General features: G+C 36.4%; 2 protein-coding genes across 2 annotated transcripts in view; one reads left to right on the top strand and one right to left on the bottom strand.

The window, feature by feature from the left end:
* The window catches only part of LOC115455576 (facilitated trehalose transporter Tret1-2 homolog), a 99,835-nt gene extending 79,965 nt beyond the window's left edge, over positions 1-19,870 (bottom strand). The window contains exon 1 of the mRNA XM_030184214.2: positions 19,321-19,870. Within this exon, the coding sequence (XP_030040074.1) occupies positions 19,321-19,352 (32 nt within the window). The 5' untranslated portion in view covers positions 19,353-19,870. The remainder of the gene's footprint in view (positions 1-19,320) is intronic.
* The window catches only part of LOC115455575 (neurobeachin), a 665,858-nt gene that overhangs the window by 626,628 nt on the left and 15,412 nt on the right, over positions 1-23,818 (top strand). Inside the window, exon 42 of the mRNA XM_037447719.1 lies at positions 6,270-6,385. Within this exon, the coding sequence (XP_037303616.1) occupies positions 6,270-6,385 (116 nt within the window). The remainder of the gene's footprint in view (positions 1-6,269; positions 6,386-23,818) is intronic.

The following is a 23,818-nucleotide window of genomic DNA, read 5'->3' as shown; positions in this document are numbered from 1 at the left end:
GGAAATAAAGGAAGTTTTTAATCTCATTTTTAAATGTATGGCGCTGGCAACATATAAGTAGGTGACGCTATGGCTCGCTTTAATGTTTTAGAGATTTTATAACGGGAAAGCCGTCAGCAAGGGCTTGTTCTATCGTAAAATTGTCAAAAAAAATGACTATTTACCTTGTTGAAGAGAACTACTCATTTATAAGTTATAGGTATACCAGCGGTGTATATAAAATGTCAATATAACAGCCCGCATCTGGCCAATACGATTTCGTGTAATAATGTCATGTTCAAACCAACATGCTCACATAGTTCACTCGATCCATCGTCAAGTGCGACCTGATGATAATGAACAGAAAATGAAAAACACTCATAAAATAAAACAATTAAGTGAAGTAATCAATAATGCCCTTATTGTTGTTCGACATGAGACCCTGAACCGAAGTAATTAGGTTGCAAGTCTGTTGTTTAGGAAAGCTCATCTGAGTAGGTTTGAACCTTATAGACCCCATACCTGCTCAAGTTATTAAAGAATATTTATGAGAGTGGTCACTAACTATGAAATGACCCTTCTTGTCATCTGTTATAAAAAAAGGTAACAAACTTATTCAATTACAATATATACTAAAATTTGTTCTCCGTCAACCTTTATACCAGGCTAACAGGAATCAAAAGGAGACTCAAGTGTCAATGAGATAACCCTGATTGAATAATTTGCATGAGTGACGTCGTCGCAAGGTCACTGTGCCCAGACTGCCTGCAGAATTGCACTCGTTTCGATGCGGTGACCTTGTACTGACGACCCGCTAGTACAAAATGTGTGTCACGCGGACACGCCTGATTAGTTTTTAACCGACTTCAAAAAAAAGGAGGAGGTTATCAATTCGACGTGAATTTTTTTTTTTTTTTTTTTTTTCTATGTTTGTTACCTCAGAACTCGCTCATTTCTGAACCGATTTGGAAAATTCTTTTTTTATTCGAAAGAATTTCTCTCCAGATTGGTCCCCTAAAATTTTTTTCAAGATCGCTACGGTAGTTTGGTTTTAAAATTAAAAAAACTAGAATATTTATGTCGTCCAAGAAAACGAAATCGCGAATTGAGCTTTCCTGTGACGTATTTAGTTATGTTTTTGCATTGAGTTTCGTTGACTGTACTTCTCACATACTTATACATATAGCGTAACATCTTTTCCCCGTGTCAGGGGGTAGGCAGAGGCGTAACATTTCATCGCGATAGTCGTACTGTGTGTGAAACATATCAGTTGTGTTTTTGGATTGGGTTTAATTGACTCTACTTCTTACATACATACATATATGTATATAGCATTACACCTTTTCCCCTTTTTAGGGGTAGGCAGAGATGTAACACCACAGCGCAATAGTTATAGTATGATCGAAATATATCAGTTGTGTTTTTGCGTTAGGTTTGTTTGAATCTACTTCTTACATACATATATATAGCATCACACCTTTTCCCCTTTTCAGGGGTAGGCAGAGGTGTAACATTTGAGGGCGATAGTCGTACTGCGTGCGAAACACATTAGTTGTGTTTTTGTGTTGGGTTTAGTGGACTCTACTTCTTACATACATACATACATATAGCATCACACCTTTTCCCCTTTTCAGGGGTAGGCAGAGGTGTTACACCACAGCGCGCTAGTTGTACTGTGAGCCAAATATATCAGTTGTGTTTTTGCGTTAGGTTTCCTCGAATCTACTTCTTACATAAATATATATAGCATCACACCTTTTCCCCGTGTCAGGGGTAGGCAGAGGCGTATAATTTCATCGCGATAGTCGTACTGCGTGCGAAACACATTAGTTGTGTTCTTGCGTTGGGTTTAGTTGACTCCACTTTTACATACATACATATATGTAGCATCACACCTTTTACCCTTTTCAGGGGTAGGCAGAGGTGTTACACCACAGCGCGATAGTTGTACTGTGAGCCAAATATATCAGTTGTGTTTTTGCGTTAGGTTTGCTTGAATCTACTTCTTACATACATATATATAGCATCACACCTTTTCCCCTTTTCAGGGGTAGGCAAAGGTGTAACATTTCAGCGCGATAGTCGTACTGCGTGCGAAACACATTAGTTGTGTTTTTGCGTTGGGTTTAGTTGACTCTACTTCTTACATACATACATATATATAGCATCACATCTTTTCCCCTTTTCAGGGGTAGGCAGAAGTGTAACACCACAGCGCGATAGTTGTACTGTGAGCCAAATAATATCAGTTGTGTTTTTGCGTTAGGTTTACTTGAATCTACTTCTTATATACATATATATAGCATCACAACTTTTCCCCTTTTCAGTGGTACTCAGAGGTGTAACTCCTCAGCGCGATAGTCGTATCGTGAGCGAAACACAATTATGCCATTGAGACGGTCTATTTTTTACTAACACAAAAAAGCAAAAAATAAAAATAATTTTAACAAAAAATTAAACCGCCTTCAAAAACCACTCAAAACCAAAAAATAATTTCACATACAAGTATATATTGGATACCAATTTTGGAGTCGGTGCCTAATTAAAATTGCTAGTTAAGCTAGATAAATACATTAACGAATATACGAAAACAATGTGTTGCCAGCGTACAAAGTCAGCAAGTCAGATCGTCACCGGAGATAAACACATCGCCGCAGCACAGCAAATGGAAGCTATTAAGGAAATATTTAAATTTGTGAACTGTACCCTACCCAAATTCTTCCCCTGTTACATATAGCTGGTCAAATGTGGGTATATTACACTCCCTGCCTCGAAAAAAGAGGAAATAAAAAGATGAAACACCATTCATGTGCTTGGTATTACACCTTTCACTGTGTATGTTGTAGTTCACGCAAACCTACTCCTTTTAATTGATTTGAAAGAAATTTAGCTCATAGATGGACTATGCAACAAATAGCAATTTTAATTAGGCACCGACTCCAAAATTGGTATCCAATATATACTTGTATGTGAAATTATTTTTTGGTTTTGAGTGGTTTTTGAAGGCGGTTTAATTTTTTGTTAAAATTATTTTTATTTCTTCTGTACAAACGTGATGATAATTGACTTGTATAAATAGGAAACGTACTTACAAGGTCATTTATAAGTAGGTATTTTACCTTGACATTTAAATGTGGGCCAAAACCTTTTAGGTTATGAAATTTGTAGCTAATTAGTATCTTTGCGAATGTAGGTCAGAATGGGATATTAATAACTTTCTTTCGGAATAATAATAATATCAGCCCTGTATTATATACTTGCCCACTGCTGAGCACGGGCCTCCTCTACTACTGACAGGGATTAGGCCTTAGTCCACCACGCTGGCCGAGTGCGGATTGGTAGACTTCACACACCTTCGGAATTCCTATAGAGAACGGAACGGAATAAATAAGTCAAGGTCTATAAGGTGCCTCGTGACTGCCTCGGTGGCGTAGTTGTACTGCATGCGTGGTACGGCAGCGCTCTGAGGTCCTGGGTTCGAATCCTGGGTCGGGCAAAGTGATAATTGGGTTTTTCTGCTCAGTATCAGCCCGGAGTCTGGAATTTGTGCTCGATATGGCGATAGGCTCGTCCCCTATCACATTCTGGGACGGAACACACTTGGCGAAAAGTGGGTGCCGTGGTTGCACCTCTGCATACCCCTTCGGGGATAAATGCGTGATGGTGTGTGTGTGTGTGTGTGTCTATAAGGTCCCTATATTTCTTAATTTTTATGTATATTGTAATGATGAATCTTTTGATAGGCCAGATTTCTCGTTGATACACGTCATGCCTACTAGTAAAGATGTGCTAATACTCTGTCTGGACAACTCAAAACTTTTGTGGTACCACATAGCGCTCGTGATCTAAGCTTAGACGTAACTAAGGGAGGGCAAGGGTAGTCAGTTTCCACCCTAAAAACGTCTTTCCCCATCCTCGAAAAAGCCTTGCGCTTGCAGAGGTTTCATGTGGAGGTCTTTTGTTGAATTCGGCGAGCTCTTTTTAAGTCCTGCCAGCTACTTCCTCTAGAGACATTTTGTAGCCGCGCCAATGATTCTGAGACGTTATAGGTTAAATCTTGTTATGTCATCTATCTCGTTTTATCTCGTAGTATACTTTCGCGATCAAGTTATATCTGAGAATATATCTCGCTCTGATATCAGTAAATGCTCCACGAAGTTAGCAGTTATCTATCTTTTAAATTTTAAAATCATGCTTATATTTATAAATATTTTTTCTAGGTACCGCGTTTGAAAAATATTTAATCAAATACATTTAAACAAAACTCGACTGGTCAAAACAGCATCTTAGTTGCATTGAGGAAAACACCACCTGTTTTGTAGTTAGTTGACTTATAGTTAATTAATGTCAATAGTCAATTAATAAAACCGATTTTTAAATGATAGCTTCGTGATCTGCGATGCTATATTTTAACGTCATTTAGGGTCTGGCATGAATTAAATCCAACACTTATTTCAAATAAACAAAGTACATATAGCAAAGTCCTCTCTTTTTTCGTGTAGTGGGATAAGTAAAAATGCCCTACATACTCAAGCCTAGATCTAGATAAGATCTGAATGGATTTTCAAAACGCAAGATGTGAAAGCCTGTGAGCTACTACACTACGTCTGATCATTCGGTGTCATCGTTGGGTATAATAAAATTTAAGTAATGAACTTTTTACAAACCCGAATATCAATCAGATATACTCAACATGAGTGGATGTGACACGTAGTATATATGCACAATTTTGGTGATAGGATATATTTTATATCCGCCCGGATAGCGACCACCGTACACAAGGTGTTAAAACCCGCCATAATGGGCAACGTAAGTGTGTTGCGTTCCGGTTCCGACAGGCCGGCATAATTGTGTCGACTGTCGAGGGGTAATCATCTTTCATTAGTCAGGTGCAGTGGGGTCACTTTGCTGTGAACATATATATTTTTTTTTATTTTCCTTTTTTATATTACATAGCTTATGCCCGTGGCTCTACCCGCGTAAAATTAGTTTTTTTTTTTCGTGAGCAAAAGTAGCCTATATATAGCATTCAAGGGTAATGTAAATTCCTATTGGTGAAATCATTTTTAAAATCGTTTCAGCAGTTCCACAGATTAGCTTCTACAAACTTTTCCTCTTAATAATATTGAACCGGTTGCAGTTCTGCTTACCTCTTCGGGGATAAGAGCGTGATTGCTGTGTAAAAAAATAATACTAATCTATTATTTCATTATAAACTTATTTCTAAGATTATTTAAAACATGAAACCATGGAAGAATTCCAATATACCTGTTTTGTAAATATTTTTTATGTTATGAACAATTAATTTTCAAACACTCCTCGTGCATTAAGTGGGACTCGGCATTTTAAAAAAGAACTACCTAGTAATTAGCGCGCTGCATTAGTGATACACGCAAAAACACATTCGTGACCTTCCTGACGTTTCTATCCTTTCAATTATTTAAAAACAAACATCATTAATATGGTACTTATGTGCATAAATATACACACTGTAGCCAGTGTAACTACTGGACATAAGACTTAACACCTCATGCCTCAGGATGGCGAGCGCAGTGGAATACCAAACAATATTTTGTGATTCAAGTTGTTGGATGGTTTCTACTGTTTATGGGCGGTCGTATAGCTTACCATCAGGCGAACGGCAATCAAGTCTCGTCTTTTAAAACAATAAAAAAGGACCATAATACAGTGCTTATCACCATGAACTTAATTATAAATTTGTGGGTGGCTTTGATAGTACTCATAAGGAGGCGTCGGGCCAACTTCGAACAAGCGTCGACCTTTCTATATTAAAAAGACTTCAATGAGTAATTTTTAGAATGAATGTTTATTTTACAATAATTATATCCCGTGTTAAAGTTATTATTTTATGCATAACAAACGAATGGGTCAGTTTAGGCAAAAACTTATGTATTCTCTCAGATCCGGTTTAAAAATAGAACAACATTGTTAATTAATTAGCTTCTAGAATCATCGTGCTAGGATTGTAAGGTATTATGCAATTTATTATTAAGCAAGTATAGGTAGGCAAACATGCAGTGGAGCAATGCGGTGGAAAGAGATCTAAATCTTCTCAGTAGTAAAGGCCGCTAATATACTTAATACAAAACGGATTGTGTGGGAAAAAAATAATTACTCTCATCTTATTAAAATAATGCAATTTCATTGCATTAGGATTATGGAGACAAACAATCATAAACTCCAGACGATACTAAGAAAAATCCAAAACAATACAATATTTTTCTGTTAAGCGTACCAGGAAAACATAAAAACTGTGTGTGTCGTTGCAGACGCGCGTCGATGATGTCGCCGCGACAGCTGATGCGCAACTCGAACATGACGCAGAAGTGGCAGCGCAGGGAGATCTCCAACTTCGAGTACCTTATGTTCCTCAACACTATTGCAGGTCAGTAATTATCATGTCAAATACATTCGTACTGTAAGTGACATTTCCTGTGGATCTAACACCCCTATCACTATTGTATATCACTATATATTGGCAAAGTTATCTAGCGATACAAACTATTGAAATCAATTGTCCCACTTGGGATTTTTTCCGGCAATGTAAAAAAGACGCATGTTTATAGAGGATAATTACAATGAAGATCGTTAGGCCCTGTGACTTAAGGATATGATCAAATCGGCGCCAATGTACAGAGAAACCTTTTTACAAATCGCTAGCTCACTGTAATGAAATAATTTATTTGGACCTGTAAAATGTTATACATTATTTAGATTCCGTCAATATTAACTCTACCACCAGTTCGGAAAGCAGTTCTCATCAGAGAAGAACGGGCGAGAAGCTCTGGTGTTGCTCTTTTCAAAATCAGTTTAAGTTATAAAGTACATGATAAAGAGAAAAAAATATATAATTGTTTTTTTTTATTGTTTAGAGCAGTTCACTATTACAAGTTTCTATGCTATATTTTATGTGCAAATTAAATTATATAGTATCACATGATCCTAAGTCATTTTCAAAACAAAATTTACAATAATCCCGAAAGATAGATAAAGGGGGAATCGTAGATTACTGTCTTTTCTAATTTTTACCAACATGAAAATTTTTTATCTCATTTTTTGCAAAATAAAAATGTACCTAGGGCCTTGTAATAGAGAGCCAACGGTATACTACATCGGTGAATGCGTTGTTCAGTTGGGGTAGAATTGCCTTAAACACGCACCACACTGTCAAGTGATATAATTTACAGCAATTGCAATTAAATACCTTTGGTGCCTGATCGGCTTCTAAAATAATGATCTTATGAATTTAAGTTATATCTATACTATAATTTTCGTTATCAATTTGTTAATTTCGAATTCTTTTTGTGTTTTTTAAATGTACTATTAATAGTGCTATTTAAATATGGATAAAAATAAGATATCAAATAAATTTTCAACTGCGTCATATCCTTTTTATATATTAATGTTGGCCAATTAACTAAATAATAAGATTTTAAGTGTTTCTCAGAAATTATTCATTCTCTTCTATGTTTTTATAATTTAAATCTAAAGTTAAAAATATTATTAACAAGACTGTGTACGCAGAAAATTAAATATTCGCGTTACCTTATAAATAAATAGATTTTTTGTCGTAATACAATAAGAATATGTTCATTGAAATTAAACTAATTTTCCGGATTCTATCGCGGTTTTTTGTTTTTTATTTTTCTCCCGACGTTTTGAAGACTTTGCAGCCTTCATGGTCACGGGGGGGAGATTTGAGTCCCCCCCGTGACAATTTCAATGTCTAACATTCGCGTAAACATAAGAAATCATTAAGAATATGTTCCATTTTACTCAACAAATTTGATATGCCAAACAGCTGTGTTATATTCAAAAAAGTAACGAATTTTTTTTATTGCACATCGATGACGACAAGACAAAAAAACATGCCTATGAAGAAGCAAGGAGTAATGTCATGGCCACCTAGAGTTTGGAATTACATAGTTTAGATGTTAAATCTCAATCTTCAGGTGATGAAATGACATAGGATATCTATATATATATATATATATATATATATATATATATATATATACTTATATACTATTATATAAAGCTGAAGAGTTTGTTAGTTTGTTTGTTTGAACGCGCTAATCTCAGGAACTACCGGTTCAAATTGAAAAATTCTTTTTGTGTTGGATAGCCCTTTGTTCGTGGAGTGCTATAGGCTATATATGATCACGCTATGACCAATAGGAGCGGAGCAATAATGAAACATGTTGCAAAAACGGGGAAAAATTATTAGTTTTGAGAGCTTCCTTTACGTGCGCTGCGTAGACGGTTAAAGTTATGCAACAATTATGTATGACGGGATTGGTCCTCTTGAAAAGTTCTACAAAAATATATTATAAAACAAAGTCCCCCGCTGCATCTGTCTACCTGAACGTGTTAAACTCAAAAACTAGCCAACCTATTGAGATGAAATTTGGTATGGATACAGTTTGAGACCCTGGGAAAAACATAGGCTCCCGGGAAAATATATAGTGTGACTTTTATAACGGAAAACTTTAGCCCAAAAAACTTTATAACGCGGGCGGGGCCGCGGGCAAACCATAAATAAGAAGATATGTATTAGCAATATACTTATTGTGGGATATGTATTTTTTTTATTTCTATTGACTTTAATGATTATAGAAAGGCCTCTTGTCTAAGGTCCAGTAATTGATACGCCAAATAGACTGGAGTTTTAATAAATATATTTTAATTGTGCGTTCCCAACACTTTGTTTTCCACTGTAGATCATCCCCACCAAAAGTAGATATAGTAGGGTAATAAATTCTTATATATCTTATATGTTTACGCGAATATTAGACTTTAAAATAAAGCTATTTTGCCACCACGACGGCTGCAAAGTTTTCGAAACATCGGGGGAAAATTATAATATAAAAAACCGCGATACAATCCGTAAAATAGTTTTATTTTAATGTAATAAATATATTACCCATATACATGAACTCCATAAAGAATATTCATTGCATATTATTCTTTGTATACAATAATAACAATAATAATAACCTTTTGTTGTTAAAATAACAAATTAATAAACTGAGATGAAACGCGTTCATGATTGAGCAATTAATCTTGACCAGGAAGATGTGATGACCCGGTAGAAAATACTTCACTTCGACGTGAATATGAGGAAATGACGCGCGACATGCGAAGAAATTCTATTATGATGATGCACAACATATTATGTTATGGTTTATGAACAAAAGCTTATGTATGACTTGTTTTACATGAGGTCTTGCTCGCAGTTCGGACTGCCTAATACTTACCGAGATATAAGCAAATAAAAATGTACACTTTGACATTGAGATTCAGTTGAATATTCAACACACGCTCACGCCTTATATCACCGTAGGCGTAGGCAGAAGTGCAACTAGTATACCCACTTTCCGCCGTGTGTTTTCCGTCCCATGATGTGATAGGGAGGGAGCCTATCGCCATCGGGCACCAGTTTCAGACCCCAGGCTGATATTGAGTAAAAAAATCCAATATCACTGCCCGACCCAGGAATCGAACCAATCACCTCACCACTGCAGTCCTACCGTATTACAACTACGTCATCAAAGCAGTCAAATATTCTATTAAAAAAATTGTTTTCAGTAGACGTTCATCAGACGGACTGATAATCCAGAGATGTAGGTAATTATACTAGGTATCGTAGTGGATGACAGTAGCGGTGGGTCGTGTCTCGAGATCTCCAGATAGGTATATATTCAGCCTGTTAGGCACAATTCCGACAACCGTCAAAGCAATCAACGTCGTGAGTTGATATTATAATCTTCCGAACAAGGAAAAAAGGGATCTTCGTAAATGATTTGCTTTTATTCGTAGCTAATGCGCATGTCCTATCTGTGAATAAGATCCTCATGTACCGGATAAAAAGCAACATATTAATCAGAATCATAATCTATATTTGTGCTAAATTTCATTGAAATTCACTCAGTAGTTTGTTAACATACAGCCATCATCTAAGATTTCGCACATAATCATAAAATAATTATGTAGCTTACCTCGCCTGGAGTGCCTGGCGTTGTATTGCGTGAGCGGTAAACTACCACGCAGAGGTCTCTAGTTCGGATCTCGGGTCGGGCAAATATTGAGTTTTTCTGATCAGTATCAGCTCGGAATCTTGAAATTTCCCCAGTGAATGGCAATACGACTGCCCCTTATCACATGAGATGACGATATAATATTCCTTTGCCTACCCTAAAGCCAAACGGCGTGATGCTATATATAATCAGACAGCCTAATTTCGTCTGAGAGGGCGAATCCGTGTTATTGCAACTATGCTCTAATTGTAATACAGCTTTGATAACCGTATAGTTACATAGTGGACGTTTTGTTTCTTTCCTATATGGCTATGAAAGCTGTCTTTATATTAAAACGATCGTAATTGCAAAAAGAAGGATATGTCCCATAGACAGAATAGGGCGCCTATCTATATGTATGTATGTATGTATGTAACAGGCTATGTAATTATTATACAATGTTTAGGTCACATAACATTATCCGTGTAACCTACCGCAATATTTCTCGTGAAGTGTTTCGCGGAACGCATCTCGAGTTAGCGGCAATTATCGTTTTGTTAGGATTGTGTAAAATTATGTAACTTTATACCTTATGTAATATAGGTATTACGTGCTTTATTGAACAATCATTTTATTGTACATCACAAAAGTAGCAGAAATCGCCTTTAGACTTTATCCTATCAACAAACGTTTTTCTCCATTAAATTAAATTTTACAAGGTTTACTTTCTTTAAGATACAATTAATATTGCGGTTGAAGTTAATGTGTAGAAGCGATTTGCATTTTTTTTATTTGTTCAGCTACTTTTGCGGCCGACTGTACGCAGCGTACTGCTAAGAATGCATGAAAGGATAGAACGATATAGATTTTAAATTCAAGTATTTTTATTTTTAAATCCATACGTGTAAGATAACGTCTCGCGTTGCTTTGTTTCTAGTTAAAACTTAAAATATAATAATCAGAATAGACGAAAATTAAAAAGAAACAAAAACATAGTACCATTTATCGTATATCATAATCATAACCTTCGTTTATGTTTTCTTTTTGGTTTCTGGTAACTTTTCGTCATTTCAAATCCAATGGTTAATATAGTTTCAACACTGTCCCTAACGTCTAGTCCACCTTCTGGCAGCCGGTTGACAAACCAATTTTACTACTCAGTATCAACCTGGAGTCTGAAATTTGTATCCGATTTGGCGATAGGCACGCCCCCTATCACATCATGGGACAGAGTACGCACGGCCGAAAGTGGGTACAACAGTTGTTCCTCTGCCTATCCCTTAGGAGATTAAAGGAGTGAGTGTGTATACAATTATAATACATAAATTTAACACCCAACAACGCATGAATACCCGCGTGAAATATGCCAAAGACCTTACAATACTTGCGCAAGAGCACAGTTTATTAGAAAATGAGCGTTGCAATCACACCAATCATTCGGTCACATGCGTTGAGTGAATCAGCTTCGTGGGGATGCCACCGCGTGATGTTTAGCACTCGGATAAAAACATGCCACTGACACAAAATCGTAACGATTAAATTTTATAAGGAAGGGAGAAACTAGGAGTAAATTAGTTCGTAGTTATAACATATCCAATTTATATGATTGTTGACGCTAGCCATGCTATCAATAAAAATACTGATGCAAGTCAAATCTTCGATGGTTTTACATATCAATATACATCAAACGCATTTTTCATCATTAGCCCGTTGCAGTCCATTGCTGGACATAGGCCTCTCCCAAGGTACGCCACAGCTCGATTTGCTGCTTTATGCATCTTTCGCTGCCGGCCCTCATTCTTTTTCTTTCTTCAGAATGTGAAATGAATTTTGTGGTCAAACTTTCCTTATTTCTCATCGATTTTACAGACATTTTGGAAATTGCCTCCCAATCATTATTCCAGACGTCTTCCTAACTAAGACAATTGTGTGCGGAAAGTGCCTCTATTACGAACGCTGCTTTAACGTCATTGCCATGACCTAATTCATCACTGACCTGGATTGGAGAGGTAAAGACTACCAAGAACTTAGGCTGATTGCAAAATTAGCGGTAATTTTACACGGAGCAAAGTACGGAGTAGTTGCTACAAATTCAGTCTCAATCTTCTTCCATAGAGTGAAGTTATAATTTGAAAAAGAAATCCTGCAACTAACTCCTATGGTACAATGGATAATGAGGTAACTGAGAAACTAGGGGCCACGAGTTTAATCTTCGTGTATCTACAATTTTTTATGTGAGCTGCAGAGACATATTACATATTCCGAAATATAGTTTATACTATATACATTACTAACTTAACTTTTGCATGCGGCTCCGCACACGTGTAAAAGTTTTTCCGGGATAAGCACACAAAAGAATTTTCAAAAATCATAATTGTTAAGTCATTTCAGAGATTAGCCCCTACAACCAAACATTTCCTCTTATAATATTAGTATACCTATAGATTTAACCTTCATTGCATTATTCTTTAATATAAGCTTCATTTGTTACTACAGTTTCCGTATTGTGATTTATTTGCACTAAGAATGATTCGCAAAAACTGCAGACCGAGTCAGAATGACCACAGATAATACATCAATCAGATAAAACGCAAGCCTTTGAATTAATTCTACATAATATTAACATAAATACATATAAATATGTCTGTGACAAATATCTACATAAATCGATGTTAAGCACAATTAAAGAGCACTTGGTAAATGAATAATATCAGCTCTGCATTACATACTGTTTCACTGCTGGGCACCGGCACTGGGCACCCTGTTACTGAGAGAGATTAGGAATTAGTCCACCACGCTGCCCTAGTGCAGATTGGTAGACTTAACACACCCTCAAATTTCTTATAGAGAACTTCTAAGATATGCAGGTTACCTCACGATGTTTTCCTTCACCATTATCAACCATTTTTAAGTAACGGTAAAGTAACCTCACTGCCCCTAATAGTAAGTGGAGTGAGGTCCAATAGAATGTCGACTGACAAGAGATGATTACCCTCAACAGTAGACACTAGTATGCCGGTCTGTTGGAACCGGATATATACAAGCAGATCCGGGAACGCGACACACTTACGTGGGCCGTTATGGCGAGTTTTGACACCTTATGTACGGTGGGCGCTATCCGGGCGGATATAAAATATATCCTACAACCAGCACATAATTGTGTTTAATGTGTAAATTGCCCATCAAATACGTGTTGTGCCAGTCAGGTTCCATTAGCATACAATCACCCGCCGACTAAGCAATTGGTTTGTAATGAGGAATTCCTCATTTTGTGCCGATCGGCACGCGACCGACGTATCCCGTTGACATTGGCGTCGGGGTGAAGAGGCTACGTCGGTAATTGTCAAGAAATAGACATTTACATACATAATATAATAGTGGTGAGACTGTCGTATAGTGGGGACTGTCTGGGTATGTACCAGCGTAATGTCTATTTCTATCACCAAGCAGCAGTATCCATGCACTGATATATTCTGGTTTGAGCTCATTATAGCCAGCGTAATTACTAGGCATTATGAGACGTAATCTTGTGTCTCAGGAGCCATAGACAAATGCTAGTTTAAGACAAAAATAAGAAATGAGTAACTTCAATTACAAGGTTTATGTCCCTTACTGATTAACAATTTCAAGTTGAATTTTAAAAAATATGACATATCAGACTTTTGTGCTTCATCATCATATTACACTTTCCTTTTCATAGGGAAAGTCCCTTTTCCTTCATCGTTCCTAAGAGTACCATGTGCGTTTATAACAAAAACCTACATTAAGATAACGAGATTCAATTTATGAGCACGTTTGGATTTTTAGGTTGCAAAATGAAATTGAGGTAAAATTATTCTTATATTTACCATTAGGTAACTTATCGTGCCAAGATTCTTCTAAACATTTCTAGAATCCACAGGCTTCTAACTTTAAGGAAATGGGATTTACACAGCCGTGCCCGCATGGAAGCTCTCTCCCGGAACAAAAAGACTTAGTCTAATATCTAAACACAATATAGTCTACATGTTAATCAATCTGTTTTTGTATATGGCCACGACAAAGTGACTCCACTGTAGCTGATGGTAAGATCAATAGGGTCCAGATAGAGTGTGGAATTATGCCGGCCTGTCACAACCGTATGAACCCTTTCGCTATCTTGAATGTTTGCCGGCAAACATTGACAGCTACATGACATTACGCGTGTCACGGAAAAATAACCTTATTATGTAGTATATAAGGTTATAATCCCGTGACACACGTAAATGTCACGTAGCTGTCCGGTTTGCCGGCAAACCAAGAGATAGCGAAAGGGTATACAATAGTTAATAATTTCTTATCTTTAGGTGAATGTTAGACATTAACATTAAAAGTTCATTTTAATACTCACACTTGTGTGACGACTCGTAATTGTAACAACATTTAGCTTTTTGTTTGAAACTTTGTATTAATCAGGTATCGATGTATGTTTTGTGAGATGTTCCTTTTAATAAATAAATACACAAGCTAATTCTAAAAGACAGCATAGCCAATATGGGGGGTTTTAAAACCTTGTGTACGATGATCGCTGTCCGGGCAGATTTAAAATATCCCATCACCTGCAAACTTGATGGTGCCTACATTTACATCTAACAAACATCAAAAATATTAAAAAATACATATTATTATGTCTACAATCAGTCACGAATGCAATATACACGTGGACGATAAAACGCAATCACGATAACCATCGTTATGTAAGTGCACAGTAATTTACACCTCTGCCTACCGCACATGAAATAATGACACATGATCTCTCAGTGTCGTATCTCGTGTCGATTACTGACGGCTTCCGTCCATTACTGGATTAAGCACTCTTTTATGTAATTATCTAGGTTTTGCGGCCTTGTTTCCAGGTTTTTTTATTGACGAATGCAGTGACGAGCAAGCCGCTCGTCTGACGATAAGCGACATTGCCTAACTGTAACAGATGCCCCCAAATAATCTTTACATATTATAAAATAAAGTCCACTTTTCTGTCTGCCTGTGTGTTATCGATTTTCTCAAAATCTAATGAACTGATTTTTATGGAATTCGGTATGGAGATAGTTTTAGACCCTGGGAAGGTTATAGGCTACTTTCTATCCCGAGAAAATATAAAGCGAAGCTTTTATCCCGGAAAACCTTTTTAACGCAACCGGAGCCGCGAGGAAAAGCTAGTTAAAATATATAAAAACCGAAATAAAATCGTAAGACTAATTTTATTACGTAAAAATAGGAACTTAGGTAATAACAACAGAGTAAAATTGCGCATGCCCATTCTAACTTATCGATGCCAACTTACATAAGACATTACTACAACAATATTACACGACTACAATCCGCACTCGAAGTCTACCTCAGGTGATGAATTTAGTAACTATATTGTACTATCGGTGGGGGGCGAACTACGTATCAAATAGCAGAACCCTCTCCACTACTGTAAAAATACTACGGAAATTTTCAAAATATCGTAAACCTTTATTATTATAATAAAAAAAAGGAAAATACCTTAGGTCATGTACAATTAAAGATTAAATAATAAAGATAGATAATAAAATGCCAATGTGAAAGTGTTACAAGCCTTACCAAATTGATACATTTCCAAAATCGCCTGTCTCAGTGCTATAACAATTAATTCAATCGTTAACAGATACATTTTGCAAGACCATTGTGATGGCTTAGTGTCGGCGTGGTGAGCGGAAGCAGTGACATGCAGTTTTTTTTTTCTTAAACTTGCCCGTGATGTTGACCCTAATGGTATATGGAGTGGGATCCATTAGAATGTTGACTGACGTGGGCCACTATGGCGAGTTTTTACACCTTGTGTTGGTGGTCACTATCCGGGCGGATATAAAATATATCCTATCACCAGATTCCCAAGTTGTCTAATCAATAAATTTTTAATGTGATATTTATTTATTTAATATATGGGAAACAAACAGAAAATATCAAATATAAATAATTAAAGAATATGTTACAGAATCCAGCGAAGTTACCACTAATAAATAATACAGGTATGGAAAGAGTGAACAATAACATTAATTAAAATACAATGAAATAAAGGTAACAAGGTATATGCAATGAGAAGCAGGGTATTTTACTTCGGGCCTGTTTCATAATGCTCGGAATCTAATCAAGTTAATGCTTCTTGTCATTACCAATTAATTTGAAAGTCTTGGCTTTTGTATTTGCTCGTTCTGTATTATATTTGACGATTAACGTGTAATCAAACATTGTGCAACAGGCCCCTTGGCTCTTTTTTAATTTTATACTAGCAGACCCGGCGCACTTCGTACCGCCTAACAGTCAATGAGTGTCGTGTTACCTTTTAGCTGAACTAATTTAGGCTTTGATGAACGTAATATAATGATACAAAATAATAGAAATATAAAAGTATTTTATTATGATGAATGAAGAATGATGATGATGGCCTTGAATCTGTGAAGTCAAAGCCATAGTTATAGTTAGATTTACAAACACTTTTATTTTCAGATAATAACATGCCATTTTTATTTTAGAGACAAATACAGAAATTTAACAAACTACATTCCAGATTTTTTTTACAATCATAGAAAATAAAGTTTTAAACGTAAATTACCTTAAATGTCGGATTATATCCGTGTTCTTCGATAATTTCCGCCCCAAATGAAGTCATTTGGAAACAGACATTGTATTTTTGAGTGTTCGCTAGAAAATGTCGTGATTCTAGTGTTTCGCCATAAAGCAGGGAACACAATGGCTCTGGTGGCGGGACCAATAATGGCAATTTCACTTTACCACTAAGGCAGCATAAACCAGGCGTTTCACCAGCAAACTTCAATGCGCCACAATGCTGGCAAACAACGTCCATTGGACCAATGCAAACTAAACGATGCAAGCTGTAGTCGATGGTGCAATCATATAAAAACGCTGCTCGATTCAAATCAATACTTGAACCATTTCTTCTTGCACTTTGAAGATTATTCCTCTGTTCATCTGAACGATAAGCTCGATTTCTCGTTTCTAACCTAGCCGTTTCACGGGCTGCATCTCTTTGCTCTTGTGTTTGAGAAGCACGAAATAAGGCCCTTCTTTGCTCCATACTAACGTGGCGCTCTTCTCGTGCAATTTCTCGTTCTTCATCAGATAATTGACTCGCGATATTCCGTTGCCTAATTGCATTACGGCTCCGCTGGGAAAGATTAGATATTCTAGGACTCGGCATTGTTATTAATAGTAATACTGAATATGCACTCGCACAAAACCACATAAAATCACCAAATATAATAACAGTGCCTGACAGTGCCTGAACTTTCGAGACATAGACAATAGCTTATCAAGAAAAATCATAGACAACCTATAAAAAGACATTTACACTTTTGTTAACCTGTAGAATAAATCTTAGGTATTATTCCGAGCTATTTTAGATTTTTCTCGATTTGTCTATAACTTCTATTCGAGATGGAAATAAATTTCTGAACGCACACATGAATAGTTGTTACAGTATTTGACAGGATTGGACAACAAATGTTTGACATGTACTAAACAAAAATGAGCATTTATTGAAATGATTAAGTATTATTACACATATCGAGTTTTCATTGTTTTTAAGATGTATTCTGCTATTCGGGGCGGAGACAAATCCAACGAATCAATAACCATGAAAATTGGTTCAGCAGATCTCGAGTTATAAGTGTTGTGACAAACCCGTCTTTGTTTTATATATATAGATTTAAATTCCTCGCTATTTTGCCCAAGTGAGTCATTTCTTAAAATAAAATTACGACTTTATAATTATATTGGATACAAATTCTTTTAGCTCAATTTGGAACATGTATCTGAGTATCAAAATCCATATAAATCTATCTTGTGATTCTGCATTTTCAAACATTAAACGTCATCATTAACTTTCGTATTAATTATAATATTTGTAACAAGAGAGATAAAAAGTTTATTATCTATTTTCCTACAACACTGATTGCAGAATAAAATTAACCAACAGAGGATACCGCCGCAAAGAATATACATTAGAATATTTTTAGATAATATATGTACATTTTCCTCCTAGCAAGTTAATTTACTTTAATTAGATATACCTTACTTAACAATAACCACAATTCAATTCGCTGAGCACTAAAATAAAAGCATGATATGTACCTACATATTACAATAATTATAGACATTAATTTTCAGTTTAAAACAAGAACTATCTCAACCTTCATAAGTAATTAGGACAGGACGTAATACATTGTAATGCCAATGACAAGCATAAATAAAAAGAAACTTAATTTCTTAATTAGCATTAACTAGTAATTAGCAAATGTTAATCTATAATGCTAAGAAGGTTATGTGTAGTTAGGCATAATTTGATCTCAATTCTAACCATTACAAAATAAATCATTTATAAGAATGTTAAAAAAAAAAAAAAAAATTGCTTTGAATGACTTTGCCTGATGGTAAGCGATATGACCACCCATAAACAGTAGAAACACCATTCAACACCTTGAAAAGTATTGTTTGATATTCCATTGCGCTCGCCATCCTAAGACATGAGATGTTAAGTTTTATTAAGTCCAGTAGTTACACTCGCTACAATGTCCTTCAAACCGGAACATAAACCGTGGCTACACAATTCTGCTTGGCGGCAGAAATAGACATTGCGGTAGTACCTAACTAAGCGGACAGTCACATATGAAAGATCAACCACTTTGTTCTGCTTGGTACATTTTCACGGTGGTCTGAAACACTATTAAAAATTACGGTAAACTAAATATTTAAACTCGTAATTAAAATAGATTGGTGTCAATTTTGAACAGATAAGTCAACCGCAAAAATTATGCGGTCATGAATTACGTATCGAAATACAATACTATCAATATTTATAATTGAAATGATACATGTTTTGAGAAACCTAGTTTCTCTCAGTGCGCCGCTGTCAGTTTAGCCTGATGTGTAGCATACAAATTAGTTATATGTATTTTTATCTTTTGTAATTCTGTAGGTATAATGTCTAATATTATAAATTTGATATTTTTGTATAAATGTTTGAATTAAAGGCACAAACTGCCAAATTAATTTGTGCAGACAGATACGAAAATATTTTAGACTGACATATATTCATTAGTACTTTTGTTGTTGAATGATCCTGCTCGAGGATGACGCCGCAGCCAAACTATTAAGTATAGAATTGCAAGTCTTAATTATTTAATTTGATAATATTTTAAACTAAATATTTAAAAATATTGAATTGAATTAGTGAATTCTATGACAATATCATTAATTTGAGAATTCGGATTACTTAAAAACTTCGTCAGTAGTCACAAACCTTTTCAGTAATTCGACCGCTTTGGTGTTCATGATGCCTCGGCGGTCACCAGCTGTCGGTCAATGGCACTAGCACTCAACTCAACTCAACCGCACTTTTACTTTGCACCGATCGTCCTATTATGTCACAATGAGCACGTTTCAAAGCCGAATGCTAACTTTCAGAAATGTTGTATCGAGTGGGTCTTTTTTCAATTCGCCTTTTAAATTCAAATGGCGTTAACTGCTCGAATCATGGAACGACACTGTTATCCGGAATATGTTTGTATATGGATTATCAGTCTTGCATCATAATGACAATAGAATCTAATTTACATTAACGAAACCAGATCATTTAAATAATCGAATAACAATTTTAAACAAGTTTATCACATACAAATCCGATTAATCATAATTGCATTACGCACTTCAATAGCTAGATTGCACTAACTACACTCACGTATCGATATTATAAATCGATATTTTTTTCACGCGGGCCCCGACACGGCCAGAGCGAAAGTGGCTCGGTGTTTGACAGTCGTGAGACGGCCGGTGGTCGCGGTAAAAGCAACCACAATAGAACGTCGCGCCGTGCTGAGCCAATGTAATGACATCTTGTCACTGACACGCTGTCAACAGTGTTGAGGTCAAAGGGCGTCGATAAACATCGGCCGGAGACTGCGGGGATAAACTAACTGTTTGAATATTTGTTTACATTTGGACGACTTTAGCTACGATTAAAGATGTGTTGAGTAGGTTTGATCAGATGTTTAATTTTAGAATGTACCAAAGTAACTGTGAATTCCCCTAATCCGTATTGGTTTCCTTTAAGGATGGCAGCACATTCATGATTGTTTTGGAAATGTGAGTATTTCAAAGCGATGGAAACTCACTTTACATATATTGTACCACAAGATGAAGAAATGCAAAAATGTATACATATTTTCGCGCTATTTTAACTACATTTACCCCTAATTTTTGTGGTATTGTGTGTTTATCTGCGCGGGAAGTTTACATTAGACCTACTTGCTCCTATACTATAAAAAATAGATTGCTTCACACCATAAGATTGTAGTTGCTTTATAGCTAATCAAAGGCCACGTTCAGTTGCAAAATCTATGGCATTGGAGTGGAAGAGAGTGCCTCGGAGTGAAAGTGTTCGCAATTGGAGTGAGACCGCTAGCTTTGACGCTGTGAAGAAATTGCGGGGACATTATGAAATTTTGAAGGTGTTATAGAATGATAGTATGATGAAAATAAATGTATGAAATACTCTGTTTGGTATCAGAAAGTATTAAAAATTACGGTAGTTGTAGTAAAAAATAGTGACATATTAATATGTGGTGGTGCAACACTATATTTGAATATGCGTGCGCATGCGCATGATGTAAACTACACGAATCGACACTGTAAAATTGACAGTGTAAATAAATAGAGCTAAGTAAAGAGTAAAGTCACGGTACGACAGACAGATCGTGTCACAGTAACTATGAAATAACATAGCTGATGCAGCGATAGCCTAGTTGGGTGTGGAACGGACTGCCAAGACGAATGTCTGCAGGTTCAAATCCCAAGGGCACCTCTGACTTTTCTAAAAAATCATGTGTGTATTCTTTGTGAATTTATCGTTCGCTTTAACGGTGAAGGAAAACATCGTGAGGAAACCTGCACATCTGAGAAGTTCTCTATAGGAATTTCGAAGGTGTGTGAAGTCTACCAATCCGCACTAGGCCAGCGTGGTGGACTAAGGCCTAATGCCTCTCAGTAGTAGAGGAGGCCCGTGCTCAGCAGTGGGCAAAGTATATAATACAGGGCTGATATTATTATTATTATAACATAGCTGACGCATTTGAGGACTGTAAGATTTATAAACACCGAAAATTCCCATCCTCTCGTTACATAGATAGTGTGCGCCTAATACAGCGGATGTCAATGGACAATACTGATAAATCTTCATCCGGCATTCCGCAATAACTTTACCGTATATGTCCAGCATTAGTGATGTTTTAAAACGAAAACATAAAAAAATATAAAAAATCTAAAGCTGGAGGTACAACACGCGTATTGTCCACACGGCACGCCTGACCTACGCCAAAGGCCATAGCATACATCTAACGATGAATGACGTCTACTGTAGGGTGGCCAACCGTCTTGTTTACCCAAGACGTGTCCTGATTTATATAGTGTACTGGGATGTCCTGGATAGTTTTAAACAGCGTATGGAGTTTTTAAAGCACCCTGATAACGTCGTGTATTTTTAAATTTAATTTCATTTAACCTTATTTCACTACATATATTTTTAACTAATCCTACTCTTTTATTGCTTCCTGTATTTAAACTGGATTTTCCTGATTATTCCAAGTTATAATCCTAGTTTGTTGAACTAATGGTTGGAAACCCTAGTCTATTAGATTAAAACACGTGTCCATAATCAATCTTTACGTTTAACAAGCCATAAGGCCCGCTCAGTATTAGAATAATCGCTCTGTGTTCGCGGCAATTTGCTAACTTCCTCATTTATCATGTTAATAATCTATTAACTAATATTGAATTTATACATCAATCATAGTGTTCTAAGATCATTATATGTAACAATCATTTGGATTGTCCAAGTTGTCTGTCATAGCGGGTCGGGTCAACTGGTGTTTCCAACGAAAGACATAGTTACTGGCTGACCCGACAGACGTTGTCCCGTCTTAACTATGAATTTGCAGCGCGCATTCTGTCAATCGCTGACAGTTATTTCAAACAATTGACAGTTATATAAAATTAATATTTTAATTAAGTTTTCTTAAATTTTCTAATTTTCCGCGCAATTTTTTGAATTTTTTCTTTCATAAGAACCTTCTACTGACAATAACAAACACAATAAAAAAAAATAGTGAAATCGGTCCAGCCGTTCACGCGTGATGGCGTGATCAAGGGAAATAGGGATTCATTTATATATATAGATGGTAAACGGCGAGGATGCGTTCATCTTTTGTTTATCGGTTTATATGAAATGTGGTCTCACTCATTGGTCATTAATGAACTAAAATTAACAGTATAATTCCAAAGTAAAACTTCTGTTTGTCTTTATAATAATAATAATAATATCAGCCCTGTATTATATACTCGCCCACTGCTGAGCACGGGCCTCCTCTACTACTGAGAGGGATTAGGCCTTAGTCCACCACGCTGGCCTAGTGCGGATTGGTAGACTTCACACACCTTCGAAATTCCTATAGAGAACTTCTCTGATGTGCAGGTTTCCTCACGATGTTTTCCTTCACCGTTAAAGCGAACGATAAATTCATAATGAATACACACATGGTTTTTTAGAAAAGTCAGAGGTGTGTGCCCTTGGGATTTGAACCTGCGGACATTCGTCTTCGCAGTCCGTTCCACACCCAACTAGGCTATCGCCGCTTGTTTGTCTTTATACCACTACAATAAAGGATCGGCGGATTTTTTTCTACGAGCACGGCAACGTGTCCGACCTGCATTTGATGGTAGGTGGAGTCGAGCCCAATAGAATGTTAACTGACGTGATATGATTACCCCTCGACAGGCACAACAACACAATTATGCCGGCCTGTTGAAATCGAATATACACAGGCTGATCCCGGAATACGATACACATACGTGGCCCACTATGGCGGGTTTTAACATCTTGTGTACGCTATTCGAGTGGATATAAAATATATCCTACCACAGACATAACATAGAGGTAGACTTTATCAATCCTGTTGCCGAAATTTTAGCTTAGTTTTTACTACCATAGCAACACCCCTATGCGACGATCTAAACCCGAAAATCATGTTAGAAAACCAACACAGTACTGCCTGATCTGGACATCGATATCCGACTTCCCAACCCACAGCCAGTATACACTACCACTAGATCATAGAGTTCCAAAGTGGTCCAGGTGGACCCCCACGGCTCCAAGGGAGACTTGACGGGGGTCCACGTTGACGTGACCAAAAATGGAGATCCACGATTTGTAAACGGGGGTCCACGGAAATTTATCTGGTTTGATAGTAAAGTACTAAAATAATGACTTCACTTATCAGTGTACGCAGATAATATGGATAGGTGTGTTAAAAGGCACGGTGACCCCAACATAACCTCCGCAAGGGCTGGGCGGTAGTTGTAATGCACTTTTTCTGCGAAACTTAAAAGAAATGTCCACCGGAACCAGCAAAATCGTGGAAGGGGTCTGTGAGAAAAAAACTTTGGGAGCCTCTGCACTATACTGAGGGCGATCATTACACGATTTAATTAAATATTTCAATTTTCTAACTGTGTCAGTTTCTCACTTTATCACAGGTATTAAGACACTTATTGTATTGTGATTACTCGTTACTTTACCTCGGTGGATATTGCTAATCTACGCGGCGATTTCATTAAAGTTATCGGTATATTTACAAACAGTAACGGCTGGTTGTTTTAAACAATTCGTAAACTTCCGTAATTTAATTTATCGTGCCTTTTTTTAAAACGGATGTCTTACTATGTTCTCGAATTTATAAGTGTTTTAA

Source organism: Manduca sexta, chromosome 7 (assembly GCF_014839805.1).
Source record: "Manduca sexta isolate Smith_Timp_Sample1 chromosome 7, JHU_Msex_v1.0, whole genome shotgun sequence".
NCBI classification, from domain to species: Eukaryota; Metazoa; Arthropoda; class Insecta; order Lepidoptera; family Sphingidae; genus Manduca; species Manduca sexta.
This window is presented reverse-complemented; position numbering and strand designations above follow the sequence as displayed.